This window comes from Podarcis liolepis, assembly GCF_965112155.1.
Source record: "Podarcis liolepis genome assembly, chromosome: 11".
NCBI lineage: Eukaryota > Metazoa > Chordata > Lepidosauria > Squamata > Lacertidae > Podarcis > Podarcis liolepis.
Window position 1 is genome coordinate 33,879,329 of NC_139565.1, and position 17,254 is coordinate 33,896,582.

Below are 17,254 nucleotides of genomic sequence, written 5' to 3' on the forward strand. Positions count from 1 at the left end.
CTGCTGGTGCCTAAGTGCCCACCTGTACATCCTTTCATCTGCTATGCAGATTTAAGGCTGGATGCATGACCAGAAAACCCCCAAAACTGGGAGGGAGATTTTCCTCAACCAACCTCACAGGGAAAGGCCCAACAAATTTCACCTCCACGTATACAGTGATATAAAAGTATTATTGGGAGAGGATCTACTCTCTCTCTCTCTCTCTCTCTCTCTATATATATATATAAAGGTAGCTTCCTCCAAAAGTAGACTTACTCGCCTCCCTTGCATTGGAGAAGAGAACTCTTGGATCCAGCAAACTGATGCTTAGTTATAGTGATTTTTTATTCATTAAAACAGGTGTGAGGGACCTATGGATGTCCAGATGTTGCTAGATTACAACCCATCATCTCTGACCACTAGGCATGCTAGACAGATTCCCCAGCCCTAGTTCAGTGCTTTATGGGGAAAACATGCTTTTAAAACCAATAATATTAACAACAGTGACATAAGCTGTCATATTGTCAAAATGAAACATTTAAGATATAAAATGAACCCCTCTCCTTTCATCAAGAAAAAAAAACCATGATGGGAACTTTCAAAAACTTTTTGGCTACACAAAAAATGAGGCTGTTTCACAGTACAATGAAAGCTTTATAATAGTGCTTTAAAATCTCTGTGACATACACTGGAGGTAAAAGATCCATTACAAAGCTGCTGAAAGCTGAGGAATTATAATTTTGTTATCTGAAACTTCTAGCCCACAAGTTGATTCTCTCCTCCCCCCCACCGTTATTTTATTTAAAATGGTTAGCATAACTAGCAGTGACTACAATGACAGTAGAAACATTTTCTTGATGCCATGTTTTGACAAACCAAAAGTTGTTGAATGATAAGACGTTCATTAATATAGTGCCCAAAATTAAACATTCCCACCCACCATAAATTTCTAACTTATAAAGTTCATGTTTTCAATGCAGCTTTGCCAACTTTATGTTGCAATCTGTCCAGTGACTAGATTTTTTATTATAATTAGAATTATTTATAACCCAACTTTTTCCGTGACAGAACAAGGCAGCTTACAGATAAAAGTAAAAATGCTAAAAACATGGAAAATGCAATCATTAAAAACAATTAAAAGTTGATAGAATTAAAACTATATACATATATGAAATCTATTAAAACAATACCAATAACTACAATAAAAATAGCACAGAAACAGCCCTTTCATTAAAAGCATCAGTTCCCAAAAGCCTGTTGGGACAAGAAAGTCTGTCAGTGGAAGAACAAGGAGGGAACCAGTCTAGCTTCTCTAGGGTGTTCCAAAATTTCAGAGCAGCCACTGAGAAGGCCCTCTTCCGCATCCATATGAGGGTGGAGGGACCAGGATATGGCCACCTCCAAAGATCTCAAAGCCTGGGCAGGTTCCTATGAGAGAATACCCTCATCCAGTCCATTACTGATACCAGTGTAGAATCAAAATGGCTTCCTTTGATTTCGGTGGAAAGGAGAAATAGAGCTGGTGCCATGGAACCCCGAAAATATGGACAATCTTTCCCAGTGGTTTCAGGTAAATGTTAAATAGCATGGCAGAACCCTGAGGGACCCATAGACCAATGACCAAGGTGTCAAGCAAGAGTCCCCCTGCACCACCTTCAGGGTTTGCCCCTCCAGGAAGAAACAAAGCCACTGTAAAACACTGTCTCCAAGTCTACCCCAGCAAGGCGGCTCAGAAGGATACTATGGTCGATGGTATCGAAAGTCACCAAGATGAAGAACCAACAGTGACATGCTCCTCCTGTCCAATTCCAATTCCATCAATTTAAACTCAATGTCAAATGCAGTTTAAAGTAATGTACAATCACAGAAATAAGGTGGGTTCTAAAATATACATATCTCTTCCCCTTTATCATTTGCATCTAATTATTTACTTGCATTTCTTTTTTATTTGTATGACTATAAAGGCCTGTGGGAGTATACTTTCTGAAGATGTTATTTTTGGATTAATATAGGAATAGGAATTTTAGCTATTAACAAAATTTTGAAACTTTAAAACAACGTAACTTAGCTTTAGTTTTACCAGTTTCTGACAAGATTAAGAATGTGTATCTACACATCTGAGAGATTCCTTATTTTATTTAACAGTCTGCTTATTTACCAAGGTTAATAAATGCTTCCTCTATGCAGAGTCCCACTTAATTTGCTAGCTTACAAACATTAATTTCTACGTACTCTTTAATCTCTTGCCTGTGCCCCTCAAGGAAAGTCCCACTGGTTTCCAAAGCACAGGTCATTCTATGCTTTCCCAATCATCATATTTGAAATAATAAATCTTTTTCAGGCCTGAAAGAAAGCCCAACTGAGCTGTCTGACTAGAGGGTCAAATGTCAGCCATTAGGAGGTCATGCCCTGATGCAACTCAGGATTCTCATTCAAGAAGCTGATCACTGCTTTGCTGCTAGCTTACACTGCTGCCTATTAAGGCTCATTTCTGGGCTCTTATTTCAATCTCACCTAGAAAGAAAATAAGTGTGTCCCAGTGATTTACTCTTTCATTGACTTTTTACTACCAGGACACCTGTTATTTTCTCCAAACTTGCTTTTACTCATAATAACAGAGCTATGTTGATCTTGCTGCCCAAGGATACCAAAAGACAATTTAACAAACACCACTCTAAAAGGAACCATGTTCCAATACTCTTAAATAAAATAAATCACCAACTTAACACCAAAGCAATTAGACTTTGCATCTTCTCTCAGAACTGAATATTAAAGCTTATTTGAAAGATCACATTAAAGGCATATTGCCATTTCTGAAAGGTAGAGCATCTGCTTTGCATGTAGAAGATCTCAAGTTCAGTCCCCAGCATCTCAAGGTAGGATTGGGAATGTCTCTTGCCTGAAGAGCTGCTGCCATTCAGTACCAAGCTAGCTGGACCAACCAACTGACATGGTATAAAGGAGCTTCCCATGTTCCAGATTTCTGTCTACTGGTTTTTGCCTTTCTCTGTGTTTATATACACACACACATGCACAGACTTGTGGAATATACTTTACACATCTATACCATCAACACTTATTCCATAATAAATTGGCCAAAGGTACCCCAATATTGTTCCAGCTCCTCATCAATATCTAGTGGTATTTTTAAAAACAAATTTTCAGTGGTTTTTAAACAAATACAATAACCATTAAACACACATCCAGCAGTACATCTAATGGTGTTTTATCCTTTGTTTCTAGACATACACTTACACATTCAACATTCAAGTATATTATTTAACATATTCTCTCCAATGAGAATATTGAGCGGTTGGTATAACAAGGTCTTGATTTTGGCTGTTAACATAGTTAAAGGGGCCTATGTGTCTTGGAAGGTATATTATTTGTTATGTCTTTAATTGCCTCCCTGTGTCTGGTGCAATGTTCAGACATTGCTGTATCCAAGATATTATTCTCCCATATATTCAGGGGTATTTCAGTGTGGTTCTTTCATCACTGAGCTATCACTAATCGTGCTGCAGTCAGTAAGATGCCTCCTAGTTCTCTATGGAGCAGGGTGGAATCTACGTCTATGTCCAAAGATAGTAGGGCTAAGGCAGGATTTAGAGAAAGGGGTTGGCCTGCAATTGCAGATATGATGGAGAATACTCTATTCCAAAAAAAATTAACATGGAGGCATTCCCACCAAACCTGAATAAATGAACCAACCTTTCCAAAGCCCTTCCAACATAAAGAAGAAGGGAGGGGTTAATTTTTGCCAGCTTGACTGTTGTCTACTGCCATTGGAGGATAACCTTGCAAAAAGCTTCCTGTTGCAGTTTTCTTCCCTGTTCTTGACTATCATCATTGGCTGCTGCTGGTGATGGAGGGAAATGCAGTCTATCATAACAGCAGGAGGCAAGTTCTGTTAGATATTGTGAAGGAGGTAACTAGATGCACAACTATTATTTGCAATGGCAGCTGAATGTTCAGTGTAGTGTCTAATTTGGACCCTAGAGCCATGCAATACTGGTGATTCTCTTTTCATTCCTAGAATGCCACTACTTATTCTTAAGACAGGGCTACCCAATATGGTACCCTCCAAGTGTTGCTAGACTACAACTCCCATAATTCCTACTAATTGGCCATGAGGCTGATGGGACCTGTGAACCAACAAGCTCTGGTGGGCACTATGTTAGCTACCGTTGATTTAAGGGTAGAATTATTTAAGGGCACAGAATTATCAGCTAAAATCAGAATACTCTAACAGCTAACTTCATTTCAGCCCAGCAGTGGTGCTTTTATTCTTCTGCACAATAGATTGTTCCAGATGACGTCATCCAACAAATAAGCAGTGTGCTAGTGCAGAGGGAAGCTTGCTTTGTTAAGTACAATGGCTTACACATAGTAAATTTAGATTTTAAAATGAAGAAATCAACCAACCAAGTCTTTCCAACTCCTGAAAATGCAGTAAAGCTACCTGTGAATAAGCACCAGATATTAGCCAAGTAATGAATAGAGTGCTTTTAGTAGTAATTTGTACCAAACAGCAACACTTAAATGTTATGAGAAAGAATGACAAAAAGTAGGATAAACTACTCTTTGCGGATCAGAGATCCGAGGAGCATTTTGCTGAAAGACAGCTGTAACAGCCCAGTCTGAGTAGCAAAGTAAGTAAACAAAATAAAACTGCTTCCCAGAGTGGCTATGCTTTGCCAAAGAAAGCAGTCAGGTAAGAGCTATAAACAGCTGAGAGACCTGTAAACATTGCACTCTAATTTGTTCTGAACACAGGAGAAAGTAAAATGATTTACAAAGATCCTTCCAATTCATGCTATGCACACATTGTGTCTGTTTCAAATCTACTTAAGACCAAACGTCAGAGGACTGACATTGCCTCCACATTATTTATAGGTTTAAAAATTAATTCAAGAGCAATTTCCTATGTAAAGTGCTAGGAAGTCTTTATTTCTTTTCTTGAAAAGGCTACTATGTTCTTGCTAATTTTATTCACCATAAGCATTTGGTTTATCGCGAGAGATATTGTAGTGTCAGTATACGGACATTTAGGAAGGTGGTAATAAAGATCTTTTTCTCTGCTACAAATAATGAAGTTCTTTAGGATTTACTGTTATAAAAGTTTCCTTTCTTCACTTCAGTCTTGTGCAAAAGAAATCATATACTCTCTGAAGGACTGCTCAAGTAAGACATATACTTCCAAATTCTATCTTTATTTTTGTTTAATGTGTAATTGTTCAGTAGCTGTAACAGTAACAAACAAACAACCATAGCATAATAAACTAGAATGGTTTAAATTTCAAGAAAGGTACCTTTATTAGTTTGTGGTAGTGAAAAAAGAGTCTTATGGTAAAGACTAACAAATTTGTTAAGGGATAAGCTTTCATGGACCACAGTCTACTTCATCAGATGATATATATGCTGCACATAGACACACTCTTAGGGAAATAGTGTCTCTATAATATCAGCCACTGCCACCTCCTCCCAAATTTCCTTGATTATGGGATTTCTTACAAGTAGGGAAATCTCTGGTCTCTTCAGCATGTGGCCCTCAGAACATTGCTCAGAAGGGCCCTTGGGCTTAATGTGGCCCTTGGGCTTAAAATGTTTCTCCACCCCTGCTGTAATCTAAGAACACAACTTCTGCTGGATCATTTCCATTTTACTGGAGAAATTCCCATTGGTTTCAACACATTTGGCTTCTGCAAAATATATTGATGACCTGGTAGTTAAGGGGTTCAAACCATTTGGAATACAGAATTAGACTCCCCCCCCCCCCTCTTTTTTGGTAAATTACAATCACTAAATATCCTCTACCTATTGCTAGTTAAATCAAATGCCTGGAACCCTAATGTGAAATAACAGCACCCCAAATGCTATTTTAATTGATGAAATTATTTCTAATGTAGAAATAAAGAAACCCTTCACTTCAAGTACTGCATACTTTTGTTTCAATATTTCCCACTGTTACAAAGCTGAATACAGAGCTCATTGTGTGTGCTATTCTACTATGCCAATCCACCCCCTAAACCCAATTTATACAATAAGCCCCAAAGGCTGCTACTAATAGCAGCCTATGTTGACAGGTTCAATTTTTTGAGAGGAGGAGGAGGGAATTGATATGGTTCCACAAGAGTGAGCTGTCTTTCAAATGTCTATTATATTGCAATATCCATCTGCAGAAAGGTTTTGGAATTAACAGCTTTGGTCTCCTACATTTCTGTCCATCATGTGAAGCTATAGATAATGAACAGGCTATTCCACATTTGCCACGAGAAACAAATGTGCAGAGCAAAGATAGAGCAATATGGAAACCTGAACTTAATTTATTTTAAGAACAGCAACGTTCAGAATACTCTTAATTTATTTTAAGAACAGCAATATCCCAAACGTCCTGCTACTTTAGAACCTGGTTATATTTTAACTTAATAAAGGAGGGATAAAAATATTATTCATATTTCTTCCAGCCTGCCTGGTCTTACAAAGCCCTTGCACTAAGTTTTACAAATCTATAACACCATATTGAAAGTGTGTCTGTCATGCTATGCAGATGCAGGGGAAAGTGTCCTGGGGAGAGCTTTTCATCATGAAGATGAAAGAGAGCTCCCAGGCCTTTTGGAATGAGACTTACTGGAACTCAGCAAAAAGACAGATGCTTCCTTTTTAATGGCAATTATTACAATACTCTGGCACAGCATTAAATCCATTTCTGATCATTTTCATCTCTTAGAAATTAATCAATGCCGCCTCCCCCCCCCTTTATATAAAATTGTATTTTTTCAGTACCTTCCAGATTGGTGTGTATTCAGTGTCCGCTAACAGGAAGGGAGAAGTTTTTGTTTTTTAACTTAAGAAGAATTTCAGAAGTCAATCATTAGAAGCATCGTGACTAGTTTTGTAGCATTCACATCATAAGAGCACTTCGATAAAATAGCATATGCGGATCAGACCTCAACATGAGGGTAATCCCAGTAGCATGTACAAATCTTAGTCAAATAAGGACTGGAGACAGGACCGGCTCAATACATTTTGCTGCTTGAAGCAAAACAGAAGGTGTTGCATCCTGCCACTGCCCCTTCCGCCACTGCTCCCTCCTCCTCTTTTGCCACTGCCTGAAGTGACTGGAGGCAGCCCAGGAAAGGCCCAACATACTGAAGGCAGCAAGGGAGACAAAAGGATGCTGGAGAGGAGCAGGTGGTGGCAGCAGCAAAGTAGTCTGCCTGACAGCTTGGCCTTCATCATAAAATATTCCTGTAAAATAAAAGGCATGCCTGTGATATCTTTGGTACAAACAATTTTATCTACCTCACCTGCTGCTGATGTGGAGGGCTGTGTTGAATTTTCACTTTCATCATCAGTGCTTCCGTCATAATCTTCTGTTTCAACTTTACTTTCGGATGTAGACATGGTGTCCCTGTAAAAACACAAAGGCATTTCCTTCTCATGCCTTTAAAATACATTTTAAACCAATAGATATGACATCATCATCTGCATATGCAGCACAGTTGAACAGGTATTTGAATTGTATTAATTGGATAAGGGATCTAAATAGAGACCATTATTTGTGGTGTGACACCCCTTTTGCATTGATTCAGATTTGTCATGGCCAATGTATGATGCAATAAAGATATCTGGATTGGATTGGATAATGAAAGTTTTAGACAAATCTGACCAAACTCAGGTGCCCTAACCATTTTTCTTTGAAAAAAATAATTACTGTATTTTTCGCCCTATAGGACGCAATTTTCCCCCTCCAAAAATGAAGGGGAAATCTGGGTGCGTCCTATGGGGCGAATGCAGGCTTTCACTGAAGCCTGGAGAGCGAGAGGGGTCGGTGCGCACCGACCCCTCTTGCTCTCCAGGCTTCAGGAAGCTATCTGCAAGTCTTGCAAGCCCGGCGGGATGTCCCGCGGGCTCACAAGGCTTGCGGGCAGCAGCCTGCACCCAAAAGCTGGGGACAGCGGGGAGGCGCAGCGCCGCCACCCCGCTATTCCCCAGCCTGATCTGGGGGGGGGGAGAAGCAAGCCTGCTTCTCCCCCCCCCCCCGCCAGCCCCACAAGCTGGGGGATAGGGGGATGGCGGAGCACAGCCACCCCGCTATTCCCCGACCTGAACTGGAGGCTGGGGGGGGAGAAGCAAGCCTGCTTCTCTCCCCCCGCCAGCCCCACAAGCTCGGGGGATAGGGGGATGGCGGAGCACCGCCACCCCGTTATTCCCCGACCTGATCGGGAGGCTGGGGGGGGGAGCCTGCTTCTCCCCCCCTCCAGCCCCACAAGCTCGCGGGATAGCGGGGCAAGCTGTCCCTGAAGGCAGAAGAGGGAGACGGAGCGCTCCGTCTCCCTCTTCTAGCTTGGGATGGTTGTGCAAAGCCTCTGCAGGGCAGTGCAGTGCGCTGCCCCACAGAGGCTAGGGAGGCTGTCCCTGAAGGCAGAAGAGGGAGACAGAGCGCTCCGTCTCCCTCTTCTAGCTTGGGGATGGCTGCGCAAACCTGGGGGGGAAATAAAAAAATTTCCCTTGATTTCCTCCCAAAAAAACTAGGTGCGTCCTATGGGCCGGTGCGTCCTATAGGGCGAAAAATACGGTATTGTGATTCCTAAGTTTAGATAACATTTATGGTGGTTACATGTTTTTTTAATTATGTTCCTTTCCAAATGTATAATAAGTGAAGTGTGGTGAAGATTTCACAAAAGTCCTTTAAGTTGACAGTTTCCAACATTTTCATAATTGGGACTGACCTTAGTCCTAACCTCCAACGAAACCCATTTCCTCCCCGTATATACGTTTTTAGTCATTCTCTGCTGTCTTTCTCATTCTCTCTTTTCCTTTTCTCCTTTTCCTAACTCTCCTCACTTTCTCTCTGTGTTTCTCTGTTAAAAAAACAAATCCTTAAAAGATGGTGCTGCTGCTGGTGTGACCCACTTTAGGTCAGGGCACAACCCAGCTGTGGGTCCTGACCCAGCCACTGAAGGTCAGTGTTACTATCATCCGTCTAAAGGCCACTTCACATACAATAGTTATAGCAGATTCTCATTAAAAAGTTTAGTACGTAATGTGTGATGTTGCTAAAACAAAGAGAAAAACAAGGACAGAAAGGAAAGGTAAAATGAATTCTAAGACTGGTTGACCTGATCCACACCTCCTCGATTAATTCTGGGAATTTCAATATGAACCTATTTGATCTTCACCATCCACATTAAATCACAGATTGGAAACTAAGCTTTCAGATTTTGCTCTCCTCTAAATTTTTCAGTGAATTTCTCCGTTCAAAAAAGTACCATCAAATGCATTATTTTAGGATAAAATACATCAAAATACATTGATGTGTACTGTGAGGGAAAAAAAAATTTAGAAATTTGGATTGCGTGAGGAAATACATAAAACATATCTAGGATCTTTGTGCTTTAAAAACAATACAGATAAATATGAAAATGAGATGAAATGAATGTGTTATGAATGAACAGATGGGAAAGTACACAGAGAAGAAATATACTGATTTGTCCACCCTTAGTTACAACATGATTTCTTCTCCCCACCCTTATGAAGTCACAATAAGATCCTGAACACATTTCCAGGAAAATACTATGCATAATAGTAAAAACAAGGTACATGCAAAATTTGCAATGTGTGCCTGTTTCTGTTGCATTGTGTGAAACAAGCCAGAGTAGGGTATTTTACTTTATACCCAAAATTATACAAGCTTGATGTTTTCAAGGTCATCTGCCATTAGAGATGGTGATACAGCTTCAAATCCTACAAACGCATTCTTCTACAGTCCCAATTAGCTAACTCAGTGGAAACAAAGCCCCACTCTCAGTAGGGAAAATAGCCCCCAATAGCTCCTTTCGTCAAGTTCAGATTATTATTAACGAGCTCTAATACTTTACTGCATTTACATGGAATAAACTTTTGCTAACCCTGATCAATCTCTGTTCTAGCTAAGTCTTAGCCATTCCATCATCACAAATATTTTCAAGGAAAGCCCAGTCTGCATATCAGGTATCTCATTAGCTAACACTTTTATCCTTCTTTTAAAGCCAGGATTAAGAAAAGACGGGCAGGCATGCCTGTGATATACAAAATGTTTGACAGTTTCAAATGAAGATTCAGATTTACTACTTTGCTTCTAGATGGCATTAATGAGACTGAATTGCAGAACTGCTAAAGGTGCCTGCACTTCAGAGCTCAACAAAGTGATTTTTGCTGTAAGATCATTCTGCTAAAGCTTAGATGAGTCAACCAAACTGAACCACATTTATTTTAAGCATGATGCTTAGTAGCACAAAGAAATAAAGAGTACCTTGCTTGTGTTGTTTCCAAGACAGCTTCTTCAGCTTCTTTCAAACTTTTCTGTAAGTTTCTTATCTTAGCTTTCTTTTCATTGAGGACCAAGATAAATCTTTTATAAAGTTCCATCTCTAGTTCTTCTTTAGCTTCAACACATTTTTGTAATCTTAAAAACGAAATGTACATTTCCGTACAGTCAGCTTTATACATTTCAACACTTTCCCCCAAAACTTAGTGAGAATATGCAAGAACATATGTTTCAAAGAGGCATTATCCTTATTCAATCTCCAACAAGAAGTAGTGTTAGACAGTCCTTTTCTATACAAACGTACAGTGGTGCCCCGCAAGACGAATGCCTCGCAAGACGGAAAACTCGCTAGACGAAAGAGTTTTCAGTTTTGGAGGTGCTTCGCAAAACAAATTTCCTATGGGCTTGCTTTGCAAGACGACAATGTCTTGCAAGTTCCTGCTGGTTTTTCCCCTCCCCCCCCTTTCTAAGCCGCTAAGCCGCTTATCAGCTGATCCGATCAGCAGATAATCTGCTAAAAGCCGCTAATAGCGCTAATCCGCTAATCCTTCAATGGGCTTGCTTCGCAAGACGAAAAAACCGCTAGACGAAGAGAATCACAGAACGGATTCTTTTCGTCTTGCGAGGCACCACTGTAGTGGAGTCTAAAATATTCTAAACATGATTTTCTGTTGTATAAGTCTTAGATCCATTGATACCACTGCTTACAGAAGTTAAGACACTATCCCACTATCTAGGTAGTATAGGTAGTCTGACTGTATGGAAAAACTAAAAAAATTCAGAAGAAAATATTATTTTGAATTATATACCTATCATATGGAAGTTGACAACTGGACAACAAAAATGAACTCCAGGTGCCCTAACTATGGCCAAAAGACTAGAACTGATGAATTGGAGGGGGGGGGGACTATGTTCCCTTTAACCAATGGATTGAAGACATTACAGCATTTACAACATATGAACAGATTGCTTATAGATACAGACTTTGTTTGGATAAACCTACTGCTGTTTGGAATGAGTTTATACAGAGTATAGCAGGTTATTAATAATCATATATGTATTAGCACAGATAAGCTTTAAAAACTTCAAAATATTAATAAAAATACAAATGTACATTTCATGTTTATGATAAAGAGTAAGGGAGGTCTCTAAATTGTCTTAGATGCTTACATCAAAAGCATGAGGCATGACAGCAGCCTTCCAAGTTGACCCAAGTGGAGAAACCAGCTCCTAAAATTGAATGTGTTGCCATATTATTGGGTGATATTCAATGTTACTCTGAGCAGGCCCACTGATTTCACCCAGTGTCTATAAATTTAAAATTTAAAATTCTGGTTTTTTGTGCATATTAAACCATAAAGACCCAACATATTAAGCTTATGAAAAAGAATGTATTTGGCTCTTTAGGTCACTAGCCCAGTTTAAAATATTAGCAAATATAGATTGTACCGCTTTATAGATTAAATTCCATAATGGGAAAATAATCTTATGAACTATTAATACAGTCTGCCTTGATGTGTTCAACAGCTGATAAATAATTCATCTAATTTAAATGCAAATGCAAATGGCTGTGTATTATTAGCATGTAGATCAGCTCAATAACTCTTAAAAGAAAGATGATATGTACTAATCAACTATAAATCAAACCTCAAACTCTTTAGCAGGGGAAATTGAACAGAAACGGTAAAATGTTAAGATTAACAGTAAAAGGAGAATCCTTACACATTTCATTGGGGAAGCAAATTTTTAAAAAATGTTTCAGAAAATAAAGACAAAGTGATGATTGGAGTTTTTTCCTATTCTGTAGCAGCAAGGTTCAAAAAAAGTTCAATCTTGCTTACACATCAGCCATAGGACCTTATCATTTGCAGAAAATACGTCTACAACTGCTTTCAGTAAGAAACAAAATCCATACAAATTTCTGAATTATAGCTATCTGGAGGATAACCAAAGCTCAGCAGATGGAAGTATGCTTTCATTATTGCTAAAAGCAACAGATTTAAATTAACACCAGCAGATTCCTGGTTTAGCACGGAGTAGTGGCATGCAAGGATTATGAAAGTCACAAAAACCAGGCAGCTTCTTTTTCACAGAAGAACAAGCTCCACCATCTTAGAAGGTGACCAAATACTTGTTGCATCTAGTATAAGGAGGGACATTTTACATTTTACAAAATTTAAGTTTGCAAGTGTTACTTTCATCCTTTGTTGCCTTATGTCCTCATTTTATTTGTATTGCTCTCTCCTTTTTCATTCCAGTCTGGCTTCAGGCTTCCTCATGGCCCTGAAACTGGCTTGGTCACCCTTGTTGATGATTAATTGGGAGAGAGATGGGGGCAGTGCAACACTGCACTCTCTCCTTGATCTCTCAAAACTGTTAACCACAGTAGCCTTCTGGAGTGTCTCAGGGGGTTGGGGGCCACTGAACCAGGCAGAGGGCCTTCTCGGTAGTGGCGCCTGCCCTGTGGAAGGCCCTCCCAGCAGATGTCAAGGCAATAAACAACTATTTTACTTTTAAAAGACAACTGAAGGTGGCCCTGTTTAGGGAAGTTACAGGTAGGTAGCCGTGTTGGTCTGCCATAGTCAAAATAAAAAAATTCCTTCCAGTAGCACCTTAAAGACCAACTAAGTTAGTTCTTGGTATGAGCTTTCGTGTGCATGCACACTTCTTCAGATACCAAAGAATCTGAAGAAGTATCTGAAGAAGTGTGCATGCACACGAAAGCTCATACCAAGAACTAACTTAGTTGGTCTTTAAGGTGCTACTGGAAGGAATTTTTTTATCCTGTTTAGGGAAGTTTTTAATGTCTGATGCTGTATTGTTTTTAACATTCGGTTGGGAGCCACCCAGAGATGTGTGGGGTATAAATAATAAATAAATAATAATAATAATAATAATAATTCTCTAGTTTCCTTCGTCAGCAGGAGATTCAGATTGAAGTATCATCCATATGCAGATGAAACCAGCTCTATCTGTACCATCTGAATCAGGAGAGACAGTTGAGCTATTAGGCCAGTGGTTGGAGGCAGTGATAAGATGGAAAATGGGCCAATAAACTGAAGTTGGAAGGGACCTCGGGAGTCATCTAATCGAACCCCTCTGGAATGCAGGAATCTCAACTAACACATCCATGACACATGGCCATCCAACCACTGCTTAAAAACCTCTAGGAAAGGAGAGTCTACAGTGCAACCTCACAAGGGAGTCTGTTCCACCGTCAAACAGCTCTTACTGTGACAAAAATTCTTCCTGATGTTTAGTCAGAATCTCCTTTCTTGTAACTTGAAGACATTGGTTCAGGTCCTACCCTGTGGAACAGGGGAAAACAAGCTTGCTCCATCTTCCAGTTGACAGCCCTTAAGATATTTTAAGATGGTTATTTTAAGACCCTTTATCATCAAAATAGCCATTATCCATCCTTACATTAGAAGTACAGATTACTGCGGCTATTTCATTGATATTAGAATAAAAATCAAACCAAGAATATCCTATGCAGTTTATTTTCAACTTACTGCTCTTGCACATCATCCAGATCACTTTGAAGTCTTTCATTCTCTTTTTGCAGATGCTCATTTTTTGAATGAAGTCCTTTTATGCAGTCTAGGCAATAGCTAATCAGCTCACTAATGACTTCTGCCGGACCTGAGACTTTCTGTAACATCAGCGATCCGAGTCTAAACTAGGACAAAAAGAAACAATGAGTTACTTAGCTAGATAAGGTCAGGATACCCATTTTCAATCAGGCATCTTCAATGGTCACTCTACAAATGCTTTCCTGTTACAAATGACAACAGCAAGAAGATAGAGCTTGTATACTGGTGAAAGCTTTTCCTTCCTAGGACTTGATCTGAAAGGTCTCTACTGATATTTGAAAATGGACATTAGAGCAGGGATTAGTTTCATTTCAACTGTAAATGGAACTCCAATAAAACACAGATTGTGTGCTGCCTTCCGAAATAGAAGTGCCATAAAATATGGGACTTTATTGGATCTGCATAGGATAAAGCTATACCTCTCAAATCTATAGTGGTCTAATACAAGCCACAAGAAATTGCATGTGCATTCAGATCCATGCTTACTGATAAAGTCATTGGGAAACTCAGAATGTATTAATAAATCAATTTATCAATCCCAAAAGCTTGGGACAGTAGGCATTGAATTTTTTACATTTTATCAAGAGTTAAGGTAATCCACTAGCGAAGATGACAATGAGGCCAAACTTAGATTCACAAAATGTTTAGGAGCATGCATACACCTGCGTACCCCCAGAAAAAAGCACTGCCTTTAGCTAATTTAAGTTCCTACGTCACTTTTTCTGTCATGGGTATTTGCCACAGCATCCGCGACTGGACCTAACGGTCAGGGGTCCCTTTACCTTTACCTGTATCAATAATTTAACTGTACCAATAATAAGCAAAAGTGAAGTCAGGTTGCACAAGAGTAGTGAGCATGGCATGACAGTGAGAAGGGAGAAACACTGAAAGGCTGGTGGGGACGGGGGAAACTGGCAGTTTTAAACAATGGTAAGAGGTTTGAGTAAAGTACTGTGGAATATTTGAGAGCTCTCATGAGGCAGCTGAGGAATGGAAGAGGGAGTAGTTTGAGTACAGTGAGAAGGGAGAGAGATGAAGGTTTTTGTCCTTTTAAAGTTATTGTTGAAACCATATTGTTTTTGTTGACCCTCTTTTCCACTTACAGAGCTAGTTTACTGTTTTTCTTTGAAATAAATATTCAAAAACATTTAACCCACTGATGCCTCGATTAATGTAATTTTATTGGTATCTATTTTTATTTTTGAAATTTACCAGTAGCTGCTGCATTTCCCACCCTAGGCTTATACTTGAGTCAATAAGTTTTCCCAGTTTTTTGTGGTAAAATTAGGTGCCTTGGCTTATATTCGGGTCGGCTTATACTCGAGTATATATGGTAAGTTCTTAACCCGAGGTGCCACTGTACAACATGTAGGTGGTTCACAAATTTCTTTTTTTTCTGATGTCCCAACTCCTCCCTTTCTTTCCCCAGTTAATATTTTCCCCCAAGACAAATTTCACTAATTTCTGCACATTGCTGAAATCTCTACAGATCAATTCATATCTTCCTACTGCCTCCAGCTGTTTTCAGCTATCTGATTTTGTACCATGTGCAAATGTAATTACTTTGTTTCCCACTTCTCTTTTCAGTCTACTAACATGACATTTAACAAGAACCCAACACCAGGATTTTGGTGGTCCAGTATATATATTCCACTGACATTTCTAAGTGGATCCGCTGGGGAAATGGTGTCTCAATCTGAAGTCCCCCACTTTTTTAAAAAATAATACCATTACATAACAGGGACACATAGCAAAGCAAGTAAGAGCAGAATCCTATATTCATGTCTAATAAGAAGAAAACGTTACTGAATTCAATTAGGCTTACTCATATGTAAGCAGCTATAGGATTACAGTATAGTCTAACTAGGCATGCACCAATATAGCTTGTTTGGAATTGCCTCTCTACCTGGATTTCTAAAATCCTGTATCTTTTGCCTAGCCAATCAACGACTTCATTGAGCACTGATGCTCTTTGGGCGAAACTGGTATCAAGCTTCTTCTGATAACATTTACCTTTTCCAAATACTAACTTTTCCAATTACTACAATTGCAATGATATTTGGTTGAGAAAATTCAGCAAATTACAAATCAGTCTTACACCACAGGGTGTTGGGTTTTGTAGGTTTTTCTTTCCTTTGCTTTGATCTTGGTTTGTTCAGAGTGAGCAATTGTATTATACAATATAAAATACTAGATCTCTATACCAAATTGTTTCCAGGCTCTATCCGCTGGATGACATAGGGAGGAAAAGAATGGAGCAAAACAGGAAAAAGAGGGTGGAGGGTACATTGGTGTTTTTTATATAAAAACAACATTTTTATTGGTTTTTAAACAAATACAAATAAAATAACCATTAAGCATTTATCCAGCAGTACATCTAATGGTGTCTGTTTTATCCATTCTCTCTAGACATTCACTTACACATTCAACATTCAAACATATTACTTAATGTAACCTCTCCAATGAGAATAATGAGCGCTTGATATAACAAGGTCTTGATTTGAGGCACATTGTTCTGATCCATCGCATTATCAAACCCTCATCTAAGGAAGTCCCCATTCCCAATAAGACTACCTCCCCACCAGTCCCCAAGAAGTCTTCTGTACCCTTAATAGCTTCACAGAGAGCATAACATTCCATGGAGTTCAGTTTCTGCCATAATTAAGATACCAGGAAGAGGAAGATCTCACCTGCAATATTCTGCCCTCTACATAAATTACTGTACACAGAGATAAGAAACCAGCTCCAAACACCCCAAATAGATCCTTTCCTATTCAGTAGCGTATTATATATAGTTTTCTTCATAATGAGCCAACCATTGCTTTTATTTATGCGGAAAACCTCGCTCGGGATGTCAGAATTCGAAGGAAAAAGGGGAATGGGAGTGGAATTTGCTGAAGTTCACTTATTTGTGAGGTGGGGGGGGGATGTGGACCAGCAACATGGCAGACAGTTCGAAATAGAGACATCGTTAGTGCAGTTGGTTCTTCTGTGAGGGGAGATAGAAGAGTTAGAGGCAGGATAAAATAAGACTAAGAAGGTAAAGAGTAACGTTTTGAATGCAGTTAAATTTTATTTGTGTTTGCAATAAACTACTCTTTGTTAACTTAAGAACCTGACTGAGAATAAGTGATTTACCAGGGAGGACCTGGTTGGTGGCAGCGGATTAGTGGTGTACAGGTCAATAGTCCGTGAGACAACTGGGGGCTCTGTACGCCACAATGCTCTATTCCCCCCCCCCCAAAAAAATGAGCTGCTGCTGCTGTTGTATAGTGCGGAGAAAACCATTTCATAACATTCTTTATAAAAAAATAGGAAAATATATCAGAAATGTTTGGGTACATAATCCTGCCTCAACAAGGACTTTTTT

At 39.3% G+C, this 17,254-nt stretch overlaps 1 protein-coding gene across 3 annotated transcripts in view; it reads right to left on the reverse strand.

Moving 5' to 3' along the window:
- XRCC4 (X-ray repair cross complementing 4) overlaps positions 1-17,254 on the reverse strand; it is a 99,780-nt gene that overhangs the window by 46,887 nt on the left and 35,639 nt on the right. For all 3 annotated transcript variants that reach the window (XR_014517082.1, XM_083465512.1, XM_083465511.1), the window contains exons 4-6: positions 13,804-13,970; positions 10,277-10,429; positions 7,290-7,393 (exon numbers count right to left, since the gene is read on the reverse strand). Coding sequence is in view for 2 of the 3 variants with exons in the window: in XM_083465512.1 (XP_083321638.1) it covers positions 7,290-7,393; positions 10,277-10,429; positions 13,804-13,970 (424 nt within the window). In the remaining variant the exon portion in view is untranslated. The remainder of the gene's footprint in view (positions 1-7,289; positions 7,394-10,276; positions 10,430-13,803; positions 13,971-17,254) is intronic.